The sequence below is a fragment of the Barbus barbus genome (genome assembly GCF_936440315.1).
Source record: "Barbus barbus genome assembly, chromosome: 31".
NCBI classification, from domain to species: domain Eukaryota; kingdom Metazoa; phylum Chordata; class Actinopteri; order Cypriniformes; family Cyprinidae; genus Barbus; species Barbus barbus.
The window spans coordinates 16,032,565-16,054,187 of record NC_136759.1 but is presented as its reverse complement, the minus strand read 5'-3'; the positions used below and the strand labels follow the sequence as shown (position 1 = coordinate 16,054,187).

Here is a 21,623-nt window from a genome sequence, read left to right as displayed (position 1 = left end):
TAATCGTTATTTGATGGACAGTAAAAAGAACATCATAAAACGTTTTCATGTGATTTCCATATAATAACAGTGTTGTCCGTGCTGGCAAAGCTCAGCTGTTACTTTATTTGGATTTTTCAGAAGACGAGGGATCGAACCCAGGACGCTATCCACTATTCAACCGGAACGAAACGGCTTTATAAAAAGTCATTTTTGTTTTATAAGACGACACATTATACGCTTAAAGTTGCTTAATTCAAACCTATTTACCCCTTAATTAATCCCAAAAGAAGGCGAATTCCGTAAAACTCTGCCTCAGTCCTTAGGCTGTTATTTCATGGACAAAGTTCATTTGACCTTAATATATAAATTACGAGGAGAAGAAAATAATGCCAACGCATTATAATGTAATATAATGTAAAGGAAACGGCACTGAGGTTCGCGTTGTTTGAACCAGATACTGAAGCAATCATGTGGTTTTCAGGCGAATGAAGCTTCAGACGTCATAGATCACGTGCTTTTAGCCAAACGAATCAAGCTCTGATACAGCGCTTCAATGTGAAATGTGTTGTTTTTTGATACAAGCTTCGGAGCTTCGGTGTTGAACGTAACATCACTAGTAAAAAGATTGTGGAATACTTTAAAAACAATGATCCCCAGCGTCAAATTGCAAAGGCTTTGCAAATCTCATCATCTACAGTGCATAACATCAAAAGATTCAGAGAAACTGGAGAAATCTCTGTGCATAAGGGACAAGGCCAAAGACCTTTGTTGGATGCCTGTGGTCTTCAGGCCCTCAGACGAAACTGCATCACTCATCGTCAAGAATCTTTCATTTCCGAATTCCGTAAAACCCTGTGATGACAGATACTTCTACGGCCAAGTGCCACTGCAGTGATGTCCTATTGGAGACTACTCTGTGCGCATGCGCACAAACTAGCCGCTCCGGTTGCTGCTGTTGTAAACAAGACGGCACAACAGTAAACGGTGAGATATAAATTAATTCACATATTTATTTTGTTTATATAAACACCAACTTTATGATGGCTATATGTAGATGCAAGTGATTTATTCGTGTACACGGCGCATTAAAAAAAAAAAATATATATATAACGTTATATATTTTATTTTTTGCCAGATAGCACTGGTAACGTTAGCTAGCTAAGTTAGCTATCCTTTCAACTGAATCAAATATAATCTCCATTTCCATGGATTATAAATCATTTTGTATGCACAATTTATTTATCCTTGTGCATCTAATATAATATTTTTTTATTTTTGTTTTTATTTTAAAACATTTACCGTGTAATACACATTCTTACTCCTGTTGGCCAGTTCTGTTAATAGCGGTTATTATGTGTATTTTTCACAAGTATTTTCCTGCTAACGTTTATATTCATGGTTTCCTGTGTTGTATCCAGTATAGGTTTGATCAAGCAACTGGGAGTGAAGGCACATTTTGCCCGTTACACACTGACTGGATATGAAAGGGTTTGTAGCAAATAACGAAATATTCGATCTATACAATTTGTAATACGTCCATTTTCACTACATATTCAAGTGTAAAATGTTGTGTTTTTAGACAACAGAAAAGTTCTGAACCTGATGTCAATGTTCCAGTTATTGAAGAAGGTATTTTAAGATTAAGCACATTGCAGTAATGCAAGTTTTATTTTTAAATAAGTTTTGAGAATTGATGTGTGTTTTTTTCTCTCTCTCTCTCAGGGGCAGTTGCTACTGCAGAGGACCCATCAGCAATCACAACTATTCAGTCTGCTTCGACGTTCTCCTCAGAGCAGCCAATTAAATACCTCTTCAAGACCGAAGGAGCTGGGGGGCAGGTAGGGGAGCTGTACCCTCCCTCAGGGCAGGTAGGAGATGGGGAGGAAGGGCTACATTCAAACCTGAGTGAGAACTTAGGCCCAGTTTACACCTGGTGATGACAATGGAGAACAATTTCACAATGTTATTTAGTGCTGTCCATTCCAGACAGATGTTAATACCAGGTTTAAACCAGCCTAAATTGTTCCCATAGAGTGTTCTTTCTGATGACGACTCAAGAAAGATTTAATAGTCTTTTTTTTCACTTTTGGTAGCTTCTACAGACAAGTGTAAGATTGTATTGCATAACATAACCTCTTAACTTTCCTCAGGTTACATATCGTGTAATCCAAGTCGCAGATGGGCAGCTGGAAGCTCAAACTGATGGTGCAACAGCTGTTAGTGTAGTGACCGGGTTTCCTTCTACAACACAGCCTGTTACGCAGGTGGAAAATGGCTTCACATGTATAGATGAATAGAATTGAACCTAAATATATTTACATAATTGTTATTATTTAAATGTGTTTTTTTCAGGCTGTTTTCTCTCAGTCAGAAGGCTTGGAGGGTGATGGCACAGAAACCCATTACACATATTACCCTGCTACTATCTCAGATGCAACGGCCGGCACCATGGTGACTGGTGTTCAGGCCTCAGATGCTCTGCTTAGTCAAAGTGCTCCTGCAGGTACATCATCAAACCTTTTTTAGCAGAAATTATGCATTTCAGTTGATATTATGTACATGAATACACAACAGTGTATCACTTCTGTTGCAAAACAGCCCGGGTTTTTGTTTATTTATTTTTTTGCTCTTGTTTTAGGTCAGTTGTATGTTATGATGTCCCCGCAAGAGGTCCTTACTGGAGCCAACCAGAGGTCTATTGCACCTCGTACACAACCTTACAATGCGTAATGTTGCTTCTTCCAGCCTCGTTTAATACATTTATCTTTTCAGTTATTGCTGTTTTGCCCTCTTTATTTGCATTCTTATTTTAGTAACCACAAAAAATAATAATAAATTAATTAAAAATAATGAACTCAACTTGTTATTTAGATGTCACTATAAGTATGTCATAAGTCTATTTTATATGAGGCGCCACGTAGGATTTAAATCAAACTTCGCTTATCAATACATACATAACACACGTGCATATACACCTATAAATTACTCGCATATACATGTATACTATTGGATGTTCAAAATACATATATGAAATACACGTGCACACTAATATGAAATCCATACCAATACATATTATGTTAGTAATGAATGCTTATACACTTGTGAATAACTTGCATATACATATAAACTTCCATGCATATACACCTATAAACACTCGCACATACATATAAACTTCCATGCATGTATACCTATAAACACTCGCACATACGTATAAACTTCCATGCATGTATACCTATAAACACTCGCACATACATATAAACTTCCATGCATATACACCTATAAACACTCGCACATACATATAAACTTCCATGCATGTATACCTATAAACACTCGCACATACATATAAACTTCCATGCATGTATACCTATAAACACTCGCACATACATATAAACTTCCATGCATATACACCTATAAACACTCGCACATACATATAAACTTCCATGCATGTACACCTATAAACACTCGCACATACATATACACGCTGCATGCAGACACACCTATAAACACTCGCACATACATATAAACTTCCATGCATGTATACCTATAAACACTCGCACATACATATACACGCTGCACGCAGACACACCTATAAACACTCGCACATACATATAAACTTCCATGCATGTATACCTATAAACACTCGCACATACATATACACGCTGCACGCAGACACACCTATAAACGCTCGTACATACATGTAAACTTCCATGCATATACACCTATAAACACTCGCACATACATATAAACTTCCATGCATGTATACCTATAAACACTCGCACATACATATACACGCTGTACGCAGACACACCTATAAACACTCGCACATACATATAAACTTCCATGCATATACACCTATAAACACTCGCACATACATATAAACTTCCATGCATATACACCTATAAACACTCGCACATACATATAAACTTCCATGCATGTATACCTATAAACACTCGCACATACATATAAACTCGATGTGCGCCACACACCCATAAAACACTCGTGCATACATACAAAATAAAACATGGATGCATGCTTTAGTTGTGTATATATGTATATGCGAGTAATTTATAGGTGTATATGCACGTGTGTTATGTATGTATTGATAAGCGAAGTTTGATTTAAATCCTACGTGGCACCTCATAATTTTATATTAAACTGTAAAAACTGCCGGTCAAAAGTATGGAATAATTAATATTTTTTGGATGTTTTTGAACAAATTCTCTTATGCTCAACAAGGCTGCATTTATTTGATTAAACTGCTTTCCAGTGTAATATATGTTAAAATGTAATTTATTCCTGTGATGGCAAAGCTGAATTTTCAGCTTCATTACTCCCGTCTTCAGTGTCACATGATCCTTCAGAAATCATTCCATGGTGCTGATTTGCTGCTCTAGAAACATTTCTTATTATTATCAATGATGAAAATAGTTGTGCTGCTTATTTATTTATTTATTTTTTAAACCGTGATAACACGACCATTGAAAGCTTTGAGGTAAGACAGATAAAAGAAAATGATATAAAAAAAGATAAAACAAAATATTAAGCAGCAAAAACTATTTTCAACACTGATAATAATAAGGACCATTATTAATAATTGAGTACCAATAGTAACTGATAAGTGACCACTAAATCAGCGTATTAGAATGATTTCTGAAGGATCATGTGACATTGAGGACTGGAGTAGTGGTTGTTGAAAGATATTTTAAATTGTTAATATTATAAAATAGTACTTTTTCCTGTAATTTTAATCAAATAAATGCAGCTTTGTGAACATAACTGGCTTCTTTCAAAACAGAATAAAAAAAAAAAAAACTTAATTAAAATGTTTGACCTGTAGTGTACAGTGTATTTAAATGAGCTGTTTACTGAACATCTGAATTAACGGATTAGCATAGAAACAGAATGAACCCAAGGAGCAAAAACATTTGTTGTAACATACTTTATAAATATTTGCAGTAAGGCAGAGGGGCCAAGGACTTCAAGAGATGAGAAAAGGCGAGCTCAGCACAATGAAGGTAACTGAAAAATCATTGAAAATGACTTGCGGTTAGTAGTAGAAGTTATTTGCAAGTGATTATTTCCAAACCACTTTACAGTTGAGCGAAGACGTAGAGACAAAATTAACAACTGGATTGTTCAACTCTCCAAAACAATTCCAGACTGCACCATTGATTCCACTAAAACTGGACAGGTATTTGTTAGTTTTGTGAATCTAGTTGTAGCAGCAGGAAGTACTGGATTATATCTAATTGTGCTGTTGTGTGTGTTACAGAGTAAGGGTGGGATCCTATCAAAGGCCTGCGATTACATTCAGGAGCTGAGACAAAGTAATAGCCGGTTAGGAGATGAAATGAACAGCCTTGAGAGGTTGAAGATGGATAACCAGCTGTTACGGCAAGAGGTATTTTACTGGTTGCACCAATAAGGGATAACTTTAATTATCTAGATTAAATTAATATAATAATTCAGGTCTATATAATTCACTTTCTCTTGAATCATCATTTTGATCCTGGTTTTAATTTTACAGAAAAAAATTAATTAAAGCTCATATTTAAATCTGGAGGTTTTACAAACTAATTTGTTACCTAAAATTAATTGGCAAAACTAATATCAACTGGAAAAGTTCTTAATTTTAGGCTAAATCTATCTCAATGTTTCCCTGTCTGTCTTTAACACTTTCTTCATTACTTTATTTCTTGTTCTCATTGATTGTTTTGTCTTTTTTAAAGGTGGAAGATTGGAAATCTAAGAATCAGATTTTGAGGAGCCAGCTCCGGCAGCATGGCATAGTTGTAGCAGCGAGTACAGATCCCCAGTGAAGAGTTCAAAGGATGTTGGAGTTTTGGAAATTTAGATTGAAAAACATTCAGTTCAGAAGACTAGATTTTCTGATGTTTTTAAACAACCTTGAACAATGCAGGACTTACATAATGCAGTATTCAACAAACTGGTGATGATTCTCCATTGGGATCTTGCCTTATGTACATATTTTATTTTTGTGTCCCTCATACTTTCATGTAATTTAGCATTCATTTTTTTTATGTACCAGGTCAGAGAAATTTGTTTATTTTGTACTGTTACTTATAAACTTTGTGGAAATGTTAAATCTTTGTGTTATTAATGCATACATTTTCATATACTTCATACTTTTGAAGTTCAGGTTTTTCAGCTTAATTTGTCCGAATAATGAGCATGTCAAATAACTGCCTGTTAATTGACGATTCACAACATGGTCATAGTAGATTTCACTATGCTGAGAAATAAATAACACATTTTACCACTACGCTATTCTCTAGATTCTGATTTGAATCTGTTGAACATCACAACATCCACAGGTGTGTTATGTTGTAATAGGATTTTTCAGTTGCCAAATATGAAGTATTTAACAGAAATATACAAACAATCTCCCATTCCTGGATATATTCTTTTCTATTTTTGTTTGATAGCAAATATCAGGCAACTGAAAACACTCAAGACTGCAGGGACCTGCCTTTATAAGCATGAACATTGTGGCAAGCCATTTGAATATTCATTCCTTAAAACTTACGTGTCTATTTTTACTAATTAGTGGTGTCTCTTCTAGGCACCCTAGTACCTATTAAGTAGACATGATTATTTAGATACTAGTGTGTATTTCACTTGATACATATAAAGTAGCCATTCTGACCGGTCAGTATTACTCATTAAAAGCAATCAAAACTAGTGAAATTATAACTATTACTAGTGATATTTGAGATCAAGGTTACATTTTATTTTGATGGTCCCTTTAACACATTCTGTTGACTATAAGTAACATTGCACCTACATACTAGTTCTCAACAGAGTGTTGGTAGAGTATTAGGCTAGTAGACTGGTAGGGTTAGGGTTAGAATAAATTGATGTACTTGCAAAGTTACTGATAGTCAGTAGAATGTCTGTTGGGACATCATCTCAAAAAAGAGTTAGCAGATATTAATCAGACAGTCTGCTAATACTCTAATGAGAGTTAATAGACATGTAGGTACAACAGACTGTTCAAAAGTGACCATCAATATAAAGTGTTACCGAGATCAATTCTTGTGTCTATTAAATAACTATCTAGTCACTACTGGAATACTTGCTTGTGATTTAGATAAAAAGTCTAGTATAGAAACATATGGGTTCGTTTAAATAGTTTAATGTTAAAACGGCTTGCCATATTACAAAGAAGCCTGTCTCTTTAAGGATTTGCAGTGCTTCCGGTGACGCGATTCAGTTTATGGTTGTAACTATGTTATTAGTTGTACTATGGACTCTCCGCGGACCCTGTGATGAAATGTTTATCCGTTTCCATTTCAAGTTCAAGTTTATTTGTATAGCGCTTTTTACGATACAAATCGTTGCAAAGCAGCTCTACAGGAAATTAAGTTTCAACAATATATTTAACTTATGGCAAAATTTGGTAATTCTGTATGTTGTCTGAGCGTTGGCATCCTCTGCGGGGTTGGCATTATCTTTCCTCAAGTGTTCGGTCATCTCTGATCATTTAAGGGTTGGATCCAGACTGAAGCTTCTGTAATTCCTGGCAGAAACAGAGAAACAAATAGAGACATAATTAGCTGCTGTTCAATCTAAGCAAAAATGATTGGTTCAACCCAAGCTAAAGAATAATAATAATGTACATTTGATCAGATATAACTGCCGTACAAGATTATAAGATGCATTATGTGAATGCTTGGCTAAAGAGATGTGTTAAGAAGATTTAAACAGATAGAGTGTGTCTGAACCCCGAACGTTATCAGGAAGGCTATTCCAGAGTTTGGGAGCCAAATGTGAAAAAGCTCTACCTCCTTTAGTGGACTTTGCTATCCTAGGTACTACCAAAAGTCCAGAGTTTTGCGACCTTAGGGATTGTAGCCTGGTAGAAGACGAGTTAGGTACGCAGGAGCTAAACCATTTAGGGCCTTATAGGCAAGTAATAATATTTTGTAAATGATACAGAACTGAATAGGTAGCCAGTACAGAGACTGTAAAATTGGGGTAATATGATAATATTTTCTTGACCTGGTAAGAACTCTAGCCGCTGCATTTTGGACCATCTGTAGCTTGTTTATTGAAGAAGAAGCAGGACAACCAGCTAGCAGTGCATTACAATAGTCCAGTCTAGAGGTCATGAATGCATGAACTAGCTTTTCTGCATCAGAAACAGGTAGCATGTTTCGAAGCTTGGCAATGTTTCTAAGATGGAAGAATGCTGTTTTTGTAACATGGGAAATATGATTTTCAAAGGACAAGTTGCTGTCTAATATAACACCCAGATTTTTGACTTTAGAGGACGTAACAGTGCATCCGTCTAGTTGCAAATTGTAATCCAAGAGATTCTGTGTAATGTTTTTTGGTCCAATAAGTAATATTTCCGTCTTATCTGAATTTAATAGGAGGAAATTATTGGTCATCCAATCTTTTACATTTTTTACACAATCTATTAGCTTAGATAGTTGAGAAGTTTCATCTGGTCTTGTTGAGATATATAGTTGAGTATCATCAGCATATCAATGAAAACTAATCCCGTATTTTCTAATAATATTACCAAGAGGCAACATGTATATTGAAAATAGCAGAACTCCATACTTTACTGGTGATAATTGAGATGACTCCCCATTTAAATGAACAAAGTGGTAGCGATCGGACAGGTAGGATCTAAACCATCTTAAAGTCTGCCCTTGAATACCAGTATAGTTTTGTAATCGATCTATGAGTCTGTCATGGTCTATAGTGTCGAACGCAGCACTATATCAAGTAATACTAACAATGAGATGCAGCTTTGGTCTGAAACAAGAAGCAAGTCATTTGTCATTTTAACAAGTGCAGTTTCTGTACTATGGTGAGGCCTGAAACCTGACTGAAATTCTTCATAGAGATCTTTTTTTTTTTTTGCAAGAAGGAGCACAATTGAGCAGACACAACTTTTTCAAAAATTTTAGACATAAACGGAAGATTTGAAATGGGTCTGTAATTTGCCAGTTCATTAGAATCTAGTTGTGGTTTCTTAATAAGAGGCTTATTAACCGCCAGCTTGAATGGTTTGGGGACGTGACCTAAAGATAACGATGAGTTAATGACCTGACACGATGATCCTCCTTGCGGGCGATGTGCTGCGTAGTGCATACCGTCTCGATCAGGCTCCTGAAGTCCCTCTTCAGTGTCTCCGTCTGCCGCAGCTTGGTGTCATTAACCCCCTCGTGCAGCACGACAGCACCGATGCTCTCATTGCCCTTCAGGATCGCAGGTATCTGCGCAGAAACATTGAGAACACCAGCACCAGGGAAACAGCGAGTGTGCACTTTACCTTCAGCTAATGGACGATGGAGTCTCCGACGATCACAGCGTCGCGTTCGTCTCGCGGAGGGGAGTGAAGCGGTTCCGGGTGGAGATCTCGAAGACCGGAGGCGGCGGAGGGTAGAGGTCGTCGCCCGGGGCCTGGCTCGCGTCTTCCGCTGCTAGTGCACCCAGGGTCCGTAGCGTCCCGGCGCCGGAGTGAAGGACATCTGGGAAGATCGTGTCCTGGGTGCAAAGGGTCTGTGCAGAGAAACACACGGAGTAGAGGTGGTGGGAGTGTTAGCAGCGTGCTGTATACTTACCCCGGACTTGTGAGATGTTTCCAGCGCGGCTCTCCGCTCTCTCAGCTGGGCCTGCTTCTCCACCAGGTCACGCATCTGCTTCTCCAAGGCCTCCAGCTCCAGCTGCACCAAATGCAGCTCAAATGTGTCCTCACCTGCACTCAAAGGTAGACACAAATCCGCCATTTATGCAAGTAACAGTGAAACAATGGTAATGTGTGTTAATAGAGTATTAGCACCATTAAGTGTGCTATGGATGAGAATATGTTTGAAATTAAATGCTGAGCTTCACTAAACTAGTCTCTGTATCGCTAGAGTGATGTTACAGGTCTGTATGCTCATCTGACCGGAGTGCCCAAAGCTCTGTTATCTGGAGTGGGGGGGGGGGGGGGGGGGGGGGTATTGGATTTCTGGTGGGAAACTGTCAACACGTGAGTCATTATATTTGTTGTTCTGTACTTTTAGCATGATTGTGAAAGGTGTTTTCCATGCAAATTAATGCAACGCAGTATTTACCCTCTCACTTAGGCGCCAGCTCTTCAGTGAAGCCTACCTGGTTACAAATGCTGATAAGTAAGTCATAATTGGCTGTCATTTGTCATTTATGCCAACCAGTCCCCCACCCCTCAACGTTTATGTTTTCCTTTGTGTAAATAAGGGCAGGAGGCGTGGTTTATTTTGAGTGTGTGTAATACACTATGGCACCCATTAAACTTACTTAAGATTTTATATTGGTTCAAAACTGCATTCAATTCAGATACAAGCACTATGAACGGTGGACAACAGCAAATGACTTTCCAGTGGAGAATGTTGTGAATGATGGCAGCACAACTTTGGACGACAGACTCGGGGCTGTCGCAGACCTTGAGTTGGCCATCCGAAGCCGACAGCTACAAGATGACATCATGGTGGTATGGGCTTTTTTCAGAACCTATTCCATTTGACCAAAAAAAAGTACTCACCCTCAGGCCATTCCAGATGTAGATGAGTTTGTTTCTTCATTGGAACTGAATTGGAGAAACATAACATTTAATCATTTGCTCACCACAGGATCCTCTACAGTGAATGGGTGCTGTAAGAATGAGAGTCCAGATAGCTGATAAAATATCACAATAATCCACACAACTCCAGTCTATCAATTAATGCCTTATAAAGTGAAAAGATATGTATTTGAAGACACAAAGCCATTCTGATTGTATTATGGTTACTTCTGGCCAAAATACGAGTGCATAATCCATAATAAAGCTTCCTCCAGTAAAAAAGTGCATCTGTTCTTGTCCTCTCACATCAAAATCCACCAACATGTTTGTTTAGAGTTGTTTTGAACTGTTTTTGCTTGTAAATTGTGGTTGATCTGTACATATTTATTTTCTGATTCAGGCAGGAAGACTTTTTCACTGGAGAAATCAATATTATAAATTAGAGCCTCTATTAAAAACATATTTAAGCTGGAAGCAGTGATTTGAGATGTGGTTTAAACATTGTGATGATGGATTTGTATAGAGAAAAGCAGCTGGTGCCATGTGGATATTTTGTCATCATTGTGGCTTTTTTTAGCTGTTTGGCACCCATTCACTGCAGAGGATCCATTGGTGAGCAAGTGATGTAATGCTAAATTTCTCCAAATCTGTTCAGATAAAGAAACAAACTTATCTACATCTTGGCCTGAATGTAAGTAAATTTTCAGCAAATTGTAATTTATTTGCTTTTCTTTTAAATCTTCAATTGTTTTAAGTTGTGAATTTACGTATTGCATTTGCAGATTGCAGGAGACATGCTTTGTGCTGATCAGAACTTTGATATTGCACAAGTCATTCGCTTTTTCAGAGCTAAGGTAAGAGAGGTTTGACCTATTGATTTTGTTTTTACAAGTTTATTTAGTGGGCGAGATGTCATACACAGTAACCCAACCAGGTCCATACTGATTTGTACTTTCCCACTTGCACCATACCCAGTAATTACCACATTTACTGTATGCTCATACTGCACACAGGCAACTGTATTTACTCTCACTTATTACTATTCCATCCACTCATTTACCTTGTTGAAATAATTGTTCTAATTCTCATTACCTATGTTTGATACTTCAGCCTGGAGAACTTGCTGTATATTATGAGCTGGAGTCGGGAGAGAAGAGCTACACCAGAGGAATTGTTGAAGTGTGTCCAAACACTCATCTGTGAGACATGACACATTATTGTAGTTTTCATGGAATACATATCCTCGAATATGATATTATAAAATTAGCCAAGCTTATTAGATTCTTCCTTTCTTTCATTTTTTTTATCATCTAGGGTCAAATGGCAGGTTCACGTACTCTAAATAACAGGGTTTAGTCTATTCAGTTTGTCATGGAATGGAAATATATTTTTGGCATTATAAATTGTAGACAGATGGGTATAGAAAATGGACATAAGACATAACCATTGAATATAAACTTACCTAAAATAGTGACAGAAAAAATCAGACAAATGTCTATTTATGTTTTGTACTGTATACAAGTAAGCATAAGCATACACATAGACATATGTATAAAATCGATGTACTTTAAAAGGAAAAGTGACAATTAGAATTTTTTTAAGCCAGGTGTGTCCTGGTCCTGCAGGGCCAAGATTCTGCAGAGTTTATCTCCACCTTTCCTACTTGGAAGATTCTAGTAATTCTAAAGTCCTTGGTTACTTTGGTTCGGGTGTGTTTAATTGGTTTTGGAGCTAAACTCTGCAGGACAGCGGTCCTTCGGGAGAAGGATTGGACACACTAGTCTAAGCATTCGCTACAAGCCTCTAATAAACCTGTTGTCACCAGGGTCATGCGATTCATTGAGAAGCCTCAAGAGGGCATCGCCGCTTCTCGTCTGGCCAGTGTGGTTTTCTACTGCCTGCGCAAAGAGTCCTTACCATACATCTCTGAATTCCTCATTCAACACCTAGACGTTAATGATAGAACTTTTGGCAAGTTTTGGGTCAGTGTTTAATGTATCTTTGAATTTAAAAATGTAAAGCATAAAGCCTTTGTTTTGTGTGACTTTAGATGTTTACTGGTTGTAGGTATGGCTTATAAATGAGGAGAAAGTTCCTGTTTATGGGATGAAGTTACCGACAGGATTTGTGGTGGGTACAAATGTAGCATTATTTTTGTTAACTTTATATATTTATATGATTTTACATGATATATTTGTGACATGTAAGCTTGGGAGTCTGTAAGATGTATTACAAAGTTACAAAGAAGCCTCTTACGCTCACCAAGGCTGCATTTTTTTTTTTTTTTTTTTTTTTTGACTCCAGTCTTCAGTGTCACAATCATTCTGAAATCAATCTTCTGATTTGGTGCTCAGAAACATTTATTATCATCAACATTGAACGCAGTTGTGCTGCTTATTATTTTTGGTGAAAATGTGATGTGCTTTTTTTTCCAGGGTTCTTTGATTAATAGAAAGTTCTAAAGGATAGCATTTATTTGAAATACAAAACTTTTGTAATATTATAAATAACACTTTTGATTAATTTAATGCATCCTTGAATTAAATAAAAAGTTTGAACTCAGTGTATACCACATTATTCTATACATACATTTTGTATTAATTCACATGGTGCATTTTAACATATGTTTTTACAGGGTCTGTCTGATTACACAAAATGGCTTGCACACTATTCTTCAAAGCATCTAAACCCATTACATGCCACTCATATGCCAGGTCAGGCAGAACACATTAGCTAGTATCCACAAATGCCTACTTTTCATCACTATACATAGGTCTGTGTGTTGACTCACAGGGTTGGACTCATGGGGAACCCCTCTGATGGTTTCAATGGGAAAACCATTGCTATGACTATCACTAACTTCTGAGCTGAGGTCACGCTCCTGGAGAGCCAGACTCTGGTAAGTAACTACAGATTGAGATAAGATATCAAGGACACAAGGAAAGCACTGTTCTTCACTTATCTCGTTCATTTTATCAAGGTCCTTCTACCTCAACCTCTGAGCGATCCCACAGAATTCAGAAGCTTGCAGGATCTTTTTCGGATCAGCCGGAAAGAAGGGTTTGACCAATCATTTGCCTCTGATTTTTATTGCTTTGCTTTGGAGATGGTTTGCAGAAGGTATGTGGTACAACAAAAATTATTGTAATTAATCGTCTTCCAGGTATTTGGGAGGTCTAAGACTGCTACAAGCCACATGTAAAAAGTTTGACCAGTTCTGCTCTGAACAAGGGTGAGATGCTGCCATACAATTGTAATCATAAGTTGGCATGAAATGAAAATTCACCTTTTTCTGTTAAGACACTGACTAATGTGTATTTTATGCTAACAGCATTGCTCTGTCCAAGAATTTCACTCTTAAGTATGATACAAACTTTCCTCGGCAAGTGGTGAGACTTATTATTAATATTATTTGCAGTTGTTTATTTAGAGTTGAAGTTCTGAGAGTTTATTTTGATTAAATAACTTTGTACTACGTTTCTTTTGACTTCTAGGGTTTAGCTGGCAGAAGGTGAGTTGAACATTGACTGCAAACCTAAATGAACATTAACAGTCAGTTTCTTCCAAGCTCATTCATGCCCTCTTTGATTTACAGTCTAACATACTGTATGATGTTATTCAAGTTTCAGTACACTTGGTGTTTGATCTTGGAAGTAGATGTTTGGTTTGAAACACTGTTATTGGGATCAAATTTCAATATTGTAACATTACCTTTTGGGTGTTTTCGGTGTAGTGCGATTGTGTCTGCCACCTTGAAGTGCCTGATGAAGTTCTACAACATCACATACAACGTATGTTCAGCATTTGCCAATCAGTAGTTTGATTTAGAACTTCTTTATGTGGAAATAAACTATTAGCTACATTTTATCCTGGGACAGGATCTTCCTAAACCAATCAGAGCCAACTTTATCCTCAATGTAGAGTTGTGCAGGTATGTACATTCATATTAATTTGATTAATTTCATCAATGACTCATCAATTTGACTTGAACTGTGTGGAACATGATTGTCTCTATTAACTTTCTAATAGGTCTATGAAGGCTTGGTTTACATGGACTTCAACAAACAGCTGATGGATGAGAGGGGTTATGGTATTGTTTTTGAACCTAAATATTTTTCTGAGCAATATAAATACAATTTTTCATTACTGAATATAAATCTGGGATGTTCATCATTCAAAAGTGTGGCGTTGGGGTTGGTAGACATTTTATGTATTGGAATGTCTCTTCTGTTCACCAGGGATACATTTCTTTAAGAAAGAAATAATTGTTTTCTATTTGAAAATATTTTAAAATGTAATTTATTCCTGTGATTTATTCAGAATGTTTCAGAAATATGCTGATCTGCTGCTTAAAAAACATTACTTATTATTTTCAGAGTTGAAAATTATTTTCAAAGTTGAGCTTTCCTGTAGCTCAAATAGTAGAGCATGGCGCTAGCAACGCCAAGGTCATGGGTTCGATTCCCAGGGAAAGCAAGAGCTGATAAAATGTAAAAACTGTAACTTGAATGCAATGTAAGTCGCTTTGGATAAAAAGCGTCTGCTAAATGCGTAAATGTAAAATGAATACAATACTGTATTTGTACAGCAATAGAAACTTGAACTTTAAGAGGCTTTACTATATGTCAAAATATTAATTTCTATAGGCGAGTACATTCCCTTGGACGTGAGCGAACTTCCCATGTTCTGGCTAGCCTATTTGTGTGATCCAAGTGATTCTGGACGGATTCACAGTAATGCTAGACAGCGCTGGTTGAACGATAAGTCCTACTTCATGTCCTGGTTTATGTGCTAAATGTAAAGAAATGAAGCCTTCATAAATCGTCCCCTTTCTGAACAGGTGAATCTGCTGTTGTTGAAGCTATGAAATCATTTGCTGAACTCACAGATCAAGCCAGGTAGGTTTATCTTTGAGCATTTGCCCTTCAGTAATTGTAGTGTTATACCTTTCATGCTGTAATAGCTCTTGTAGCTTTAGGCTGATGATACATGGGACAACTTTTTTGAGCAATCTTTTTTGGGCACTTTCCAATTGAAAATGGGTAACACATTTCTACCTGGATACTTTAGATTGGTTGTGGGCCCTGTGTTTCACCTGGTTGCCTGTTGACAGCAACATTGCTCAAAACGTTGCCCCATGTATCAACCACCTTACTGTTCATTCGGGAGAACAAGTGGTCAGTGGAAAAGAGATGCTTTTCTTTCTGAATGCAGGAATGCCTTTCAGTGTAAAGAATGGCCCAGACTTGCACAGCTCATGGATGAAAACTTTGAGCTATGGCGGTATGATGTTATAGTCCATCCATCAAACTCTCATATAAAGCTCCCCCTTAGTGGGAGGTGTCATTTTCCAAATGTATTACGGTCTTATAGAATCAAAACTTTTTATAATATTGACAAAATGCATATACGGAAAGGTCTGAGTCTCAAGATTCCATATTTGGTGGTTATTTTGTGATAGGAGTAATACTGAGCGAGAAATTTACACATTTGTGATGGCAAAGTGCATAAAATAATAAAATGTTTGTCATAGTGTATAAATCTTTATTATGTTTTACCACTAGGTGGAGATGAAGAGGTCTTTCCAAGAGGCTGGGTGTGTGGTTTTGTCTTATTGTGCCTTATGATCCATCAGTGCAGAGTAATAACTGATCACCCAGTGAAAAGATTTAATTGTTTGTTTGCTATAAAGCTTTTTGCTTTTAAAGACTCAGCTAGAGGAACATATCTTGAAGAGAGAGTTCAAAAATAAAAGATAAATAAATAAAAATTCTGTCATCAATTACTCTCGTGTCATTCCAAACATGTATGATTTTCTTCTGTGGAACATAAAATTTTTTTTTAAATTTTTTTTTTTTGGTCCAAACAATGCAAATCAATGGTAACTTTTTTTTTCTTTCTTTTTTTGTTACTAACATTCTTCAAAATATTTTCTTTTGTGTTCCACAGAAGGACAAACAGATGATAACAGACTTTTCATTTTTGAGAGAACTATTCCTATTAAGTTTGTCTTCAATTTTGAACTCGCCACTGTTTTCCTATTTCATACTCATTTATAACAGGTCATTGTTTAGCAGAAGGTGGGGCTCCAATTGTATGTTTCGGATAGAAATGAGAAACAATTGACTTTGCATTGGTAGCCTTTCACACCCATCCTGTTCTTGTGTCATAAAGACATTTTTGTGCAGAGCCGAAAGTGTTTACTCCAGCAGATGAGTTATTTCAGTAAATCTATATATTATTAGTCAACACTACCAATTTTGTCATTTATTTCAATGTTAATGGATCAAATAAGTCCTTTGACTCACTTTACAGCTCTATTGAAATACAGTACTATAAAAGGTAAGCAATGTGTAGTTATTTTGTTCATTTACTTTACAGCTTTAAACTTCATGTAAATTAGGCTAATTAAAGCAGGTTAGTGTCGAGCATGACGAGTTAACAGGTCTGCTAGTTATCAGCGTTTGACACGCATATTACTTGGGCTGTGTCTCAAAACCTCGTGACCTGCCTACTTAGACAGCATTTTTGGGCATACATTGCTCAAATGCTCGAAACCCGCCAGTGATGTCCAAAATGTTGTTTGGCACGTAGGCAGCAATAGGTTTTTGAAACACAGCCATTATCTGTAGCTCGTTAATCTACTGTATAACTACTGTATACAAACATACGCTGCCGCTGTCTGGAGGAGGGACGATTATGCTTGTAGTCATAGTGTAAATCGCTAAATAAGCAGATGTGGATGTGTCGTCTTCGACTGTCGTCAGTATCATTTGATGGGACTGAAGGATGGCAGCAAAGGAGGATCTTTACTCCAAGATTATTCCGCGCAGATTGAGACAGAACAGTTGCGTCTCTGTCAAACATGGATCCAATCTGGACGTGCTGCTTTCGATGGGATTTCCTCAGCAGAGAGCGTAAGTGCCATATTTATCATATATAATGACGTTCTTCTTAAAATATTCATTGTGTAAATGTTTCGTTCCTCAGGGTTAATCTGTAGGGTGTCTCAACACGTTATTGAGCCTAATTAAATTGTCATTGAGGTGAACTTCAAGTCGTTATAAAGTCATGAATTTGAAAGTAGTGGTTATCCTGCAAATATGTGGTTTGTTCAAGAAATACTTTGAATTGTTTGTCAGTCAGAACACTAATGTGCTTTTGCAGCCACATTCAGCATATCACAAGAGAAAGTCTGCAAGTTATTTTTGGTAATTGTGTCAAAAACCCTCAGAGAGATGTAAACTAGAGGACTATGTAATTTGCCACTGATTTAGCATATCTGAAATATATATTAGCCTATACATGTCATATATATATATATAGCCTATATATAATTACAAATATAAAATGAAAGAATGTGAATGAAATCTAAGTAAAACCAAAAAAGTAACAAAATATGAAAAAAGAATAGACACCTTTTCCCCCAGATTTTTTTGTATTTTGTCAGATGTTTTATTTAGATTATGATCTGCTAAGTAGTGTAATATGCCTGTCTTCAGTATTAGAAATAAAAAAATAAAGATAAATATTGTATGTAAACAATAAAAATAAAGATAAATATTGTATTTAAAGGCACCTATGCTTTTGTGTGTCAAAGAGTAGTCATATAGTCATAGGAGTTATTAATATGCTTTTGCTTTGTCTCCTTTATGGATGTATTGACCCACATAACGACAGTGAACTGCCCTGATTTCCTGTGAAAGACTCTTTTAGAGTTAAGAGCTTTCAGACTTGTCAGTTGCCCTGGTGGTGGTGCCCCTTAATTTTATTTCTTTTTTTATTATTATCATTACATTACATAAGGCACTACAAATAAAGAAATTGTTGTAATTATTTAATTTTCCATTACTGGAAGTATCACAACCAATATTATGTTTATTCTGATTTTGATATTATACTCAATTTGTAAGTGCTTGTTTCTATACACCATGTTCTTCTTTGTGTCATTAACATCATTGGTTGTATTTTTACGTTACAGTAAAGGAAGTTCACTTTCATTAATCATTTCTATAATTTACAGATCCACCATTAATGGTTAAAACATGTTTGTGTATAGAAGATAACATGTTATTAAAATAATAATAATAATTGGAAAGTTTGGGGGCCCCCTTACTCTGCGACCCCTATATCAGCACCCCTACCTGACTGAACCGACTGAGATATGACTGCCATCATACTGATCCTTTCAATGTAATGAGGGTAAATGTGTCCTGTAACATGCAAGGAGGAACATCTGTGCTCGTTACAGCATGAATGATTTGTAAGTCACAAGGTGTTTTTTTTTCCATTCTTATTTTGGCACGGAAATGAGAAAACCCAAGACTATGCAGCTGTTCAAAATTAAAGCACATGTAGTTGATGTGCACTCACTCTTGTGTGGGAAGATTCTTTTTTTATTGTGGTCTTGGTGTTTACTCCTATGGTCCTGCTGCATTTGGAAGTGGGTTTTTTTTTTTTTTTTTTTTTTTTTGGTAAAGATGAGAACTGAAAATTCTGTCCTCCTTTGTTCACCCTCATGCTGTTCCAAACCTGTAGGAATTTTTTTCTTCAGTGGAAAACACGATTAGATTTTTATTATTATTATTATTTTGAATAAAATCACTCTTGTTGATATAATGACATTGAATAAGGACTGGAAATGTCCAGCTCCAAAATGACAAAACGCACCCCAAAAAAGTAAATATAATTTTGTGACAAATATATTGAAATTTAAGTCATTATTAACTGAATCATTCTGATGAGCATCATTCTGTTCATTAGAATCATTCTGATCAGTAGAATTATTCCATTCAGTACCACTTTGATCATCATATAATCATTATGATTCCAATCATTCAGATCAGTAGAGTTGTTCCAATCATAATCATTCCTATCATTAAAATCGGTATCATTTTGATCAATAGAATCAATCCGGTCATTAAAATCATACCTAACAGGAGAATAATTTCAATAAGTAGAATCATTCCTGTCCATAGAATCATATTAAGCAGTGGAGTCATTCAGACTAGTTTTTGTGAACTGCTTAAACAGATTATTTACACAAGTATGATTCATTTATAAGTTGAACAACTTCTCTCATGAACTCACCAATTTCATGGCGGTTCAAGTTAAGGTGAATGTAAAGATTTTCAGTGAATAACAGCATAAATGTGCAGTGTATGAGTCATTCGGACCACTTTTATGATCAATTTATGGTGCATTTTGGAGCTTGACAGCTCTGGTCCTCTTGACTTCTTTACATTAAAAATGTATCTTTTTTTCTTCATACAGGTTTGAAACATATTTTAAATTCTTGGGTAAACCGTTAAGTGTGTTTACACTAACCAGTCTTTCTTTCTTGTTATTCTGTTGCTCATCCATATATAACCGTTACTGTCTTGTCATGAGGTAGCATTTTCTAGTAGTCAGTCTGTGCATATAAAAACGCTGTGGTTTTGTCTCAGGGTCGGTCACACTGTGTAAATGTCATCAGCTTCCTTCCTGAAATATGACACGCAACGCAGGAGATGAGATAGCGACCATGACCTCCCAGTGCATAAATACACAGATCTTGATCATCTTCCGTATTAAAAGGGCACATTATATCCCTTGCAGCCTGTGAGGATGCATTTCATGTTCTGTGGAAACAAGTGGGCCATCAGTATGGCCACACAGTTGGCCACATTTGCCGACAGGCCTTCAGGTGTTGGCTGGCCATATTTTGGGATGGACAGCTGTGCGCTCTTCTCTTCGTCAGTCTCCCGTGTGGCAGGGATGGCAGCTGGTACTTGTGGGCCTTGGGGCTTATGGGATAGCATCTGTTTGTTGCTCTTGCCGGGCATCAGTGAGATCAATCGTATCTTTTTCTTCTTCCTCTCTGGCTCAGCTTCCTCGGTGGCTGCCGGGATAAAGGAAACAGATGTAGGCCAGCACGCAAGCATCAGTAGAGAGCAAACCTCTCCTTCACCGCTGAAAAAACAGACACAGGCACAAGAGTGGGATCCACAGAGGCAGTTGTTATAAAGTCAGCCTACTCTTCCACTCCTCCTCTGTTTATAAGGGGCCTGTATCAATGTGTGTTCTCTCATTTGTGAGTCCACCATCTGTAGCGGTTGTGCGGTTGCCAGAATGAGAGCCGTGTGTCCAAATGCGGGTGTCCTTCCACCCTCCTGCTCACACTCGAGCTCTGAAAGACACACAAGGATACAGCTCCACCCTTTGCCGTGTTGGTTATTGTTTTGGAAAAGGGACAGGATTATTAATTGTGCATATACTGTACACTTTGGGATTGGTAAAGTTTTTACATATTTGAAGTCTCATGGCTGCATTTTTTTATCAAAAATACAATTAAAACAGTAATATTGGTAAATATAATTACAATTAAAAATACATGTTTTCTTTTTAAATATATTTTAAACGGATCATGGACTGCCTTTGTTTTTTGTACTGTTCTCTGAGGTCAACTTATAATGTTATCACTGTTTTTGCATCAAAAAACATCATAATTTAGAAGTAATAGGCTATTTTCTGTCTCTGTTTGTTAAGCTTGGCGGATTGTAAACTCGGAAGTAAAATCCCACTGCTATGATTGGCTTATAGTTGTTGTAATACATTTTTGACATCCTGCATCCTTCACAGATGTACGCTGCAGTGCTTTAGGTTTAAAATGCAAAAATACTCATATTAACGATCTGTTATAACAGACAAAGAAATAGTGATCATGTTATAAAAACAGTTACTCGACGTTACTGTTGGATCCAATATAGTCAGCACAGCTTCGTCTTTTAGTTTCAATCTTTCTGAAAATCCCACATCGAATTGTGCCTTGTTTGTAAACGAATCCATAGTAAAATGAAGTGAACAAAGAACCAAGTTTTACTGACGCGATCTGGAACTTCATTAAAAATAAAGTTCATCCACTCTCTCCTAATGCTGGAATCAGAAGTAAAGCAATGCAAAGACTGTTTTCCCACAGCTTGGCACTGCACAGTATCTTGTTGTCTTAGGAGCCATCTTTATCGTTTGGTTTCCATAGACCTCTCGTTATTTAAACTACGTGGGCAGGGCTAAACAGGCAGCTATGTAGAAGGCAGGCGTTGAT

The 21,623-nt window shown here is 36.8% G+C and overlaps 2 protein-coding genes, 1 long non-coding RNA gene and 1 pseudogene across 17 annotated transcripts in view; 3 read left to right on the top strand and 1 right to left on the bottom strand.

The window, feature by feature from the left end:
- Positions 1 to 406: 406 nt before the first annotated feature.
- usf1 (upstream transcription factor 1) lies at positions 407 to 6,264 on the top strand. Of its 13 annotated transcripts, none has more exons than XM_079388079.1 (11): positions 407 to 966; positions 1,401 to 1,470; positions 1,562 to 1,611; positions 1,705 to 1,820; positions 2,133 to 2,246; positions 2,335 to 2,485; positions 2,621 to 2,675; positions 4,939 to 4,997; positions 5,079 to 5,173; positions 5,255 to 5,383; positions 5,712 to 6,264. In XM_079388079.1, exons 2-11 carry the CDS (start codon positions 1,463 to 1,465, stop codon positions 5,799 to 5,801), a joined length of 867 nt encoding a protein of 288 aa, XP_079244205.1. In that variant the 5' UTR covers positions 407 to 966; positions 1,401 to 1,462; the 3' UTR covers positions 5,802 to 6,264. The 13 variants fall into 13 exon arrangements, with proteins under 13 accessions (XP_079244205.1, XP_079244215.1, XP_079244214.1 ...); XM_079388089.1 differs by having other exon boundaries at positions 525 to 966; positions 1,705 to 1,850; XM_079388088.1 differs by having other exon boundaries at positions 527 to 966; positions 1,406 to 1,470; positions 2,621 to 2,708.
- Positions 6,265 to 7,290: 1,026 nt separating this feature from the next.
- The window catches only part of LOC306851134, a 15,215-nt gene continuing 882 nt past the window's right edge, over positions 7,291 to 21,623 (bottom strand). The window contains exons 2-3 of the long non-coding RNA XR_013782477.1: positions 9,064 to 9,715; positions 7,291 to 7,522 (exon numbers count right to left, since the gene is read on the bottom strand). This is a non-coding gene — a long non-coding RNA (uncharacterized lncRNA). The remainder of the gene's footprint in view (positions 7,523 to 9,063; positions 9,716 to 21,623) is intronic.
- LOC306851133 lies at positions 10,350 to 14,641 on the top strand (annotated as a pseudogene). The gene is made up of 14 exons (XR_013786041.1): positions 10,350 to 10,471; positions 11,323 to 11,394; positions 11,651 to 11,739; positions 12,366 to 12,522; positions 12,608 to 12,670; positions 13,176 to 13,254; positions 13,334 to 13,439; positions 13,521 to 13,600; positions 13,704 to 13,772; positions 13,872 to 13,929; positions 14,035 to 14,051; positions 14,274 to 14,331; positions 14,419 to 14,471; positions 14,570 to 14,641. The product of XR_013786041.1 is annotated as an uncharacterized misc_RNA (transcript).
- The window catches only part of LOC306851132 (ubiquitin-associated and SH3 domain-containing protein B-like), a 20,979-nt gene continuing 16,048 nt past the window's right edge, over positions 16,693 to 21,623 (top strand). Inside the window, exons 1-2 of one of the 2 annotated variants that reach the window (XM_079387246.1) lie at positions 16,693 to 16,882; positions 17,308 to 17,457. In XM_079387246.1, the coding sequence (XP_079243372.1) occupies positions 17,330 to 17,457 (128 nt within the window). In that variant the 5' untranslated portion in view covers positions 16,693 to 16,882; positions 17,308 to 17,329. Of the gene's footprint in view, positions 16,883 to 17,276; positions 17,458 to 21,623 lie in introns of both variants that reach the window. The other variant, XM_079387247.1, reaches the window with a different exon arrangement.

Bases quoted from the DNA above. Each gene is read 5' to 3' on its own strand.
- usf1 (XM_079388082.1), top strand. The intron at 1,612-1,704 runs GTATTTTAAGAT...TCTCTCTCTCAG, and splicing joins TGTTCCAGTTATTGAAGAAG to GGGCAGTTGCTACTGCAGAG. The intron at 5,384-5,711 runs GTATTTTACTGG...TCTTTTTTAAAG, and splicing joins ACCAGCTGTTACGGCAAGAG to GTGGAAGATTGGAAATCTAA.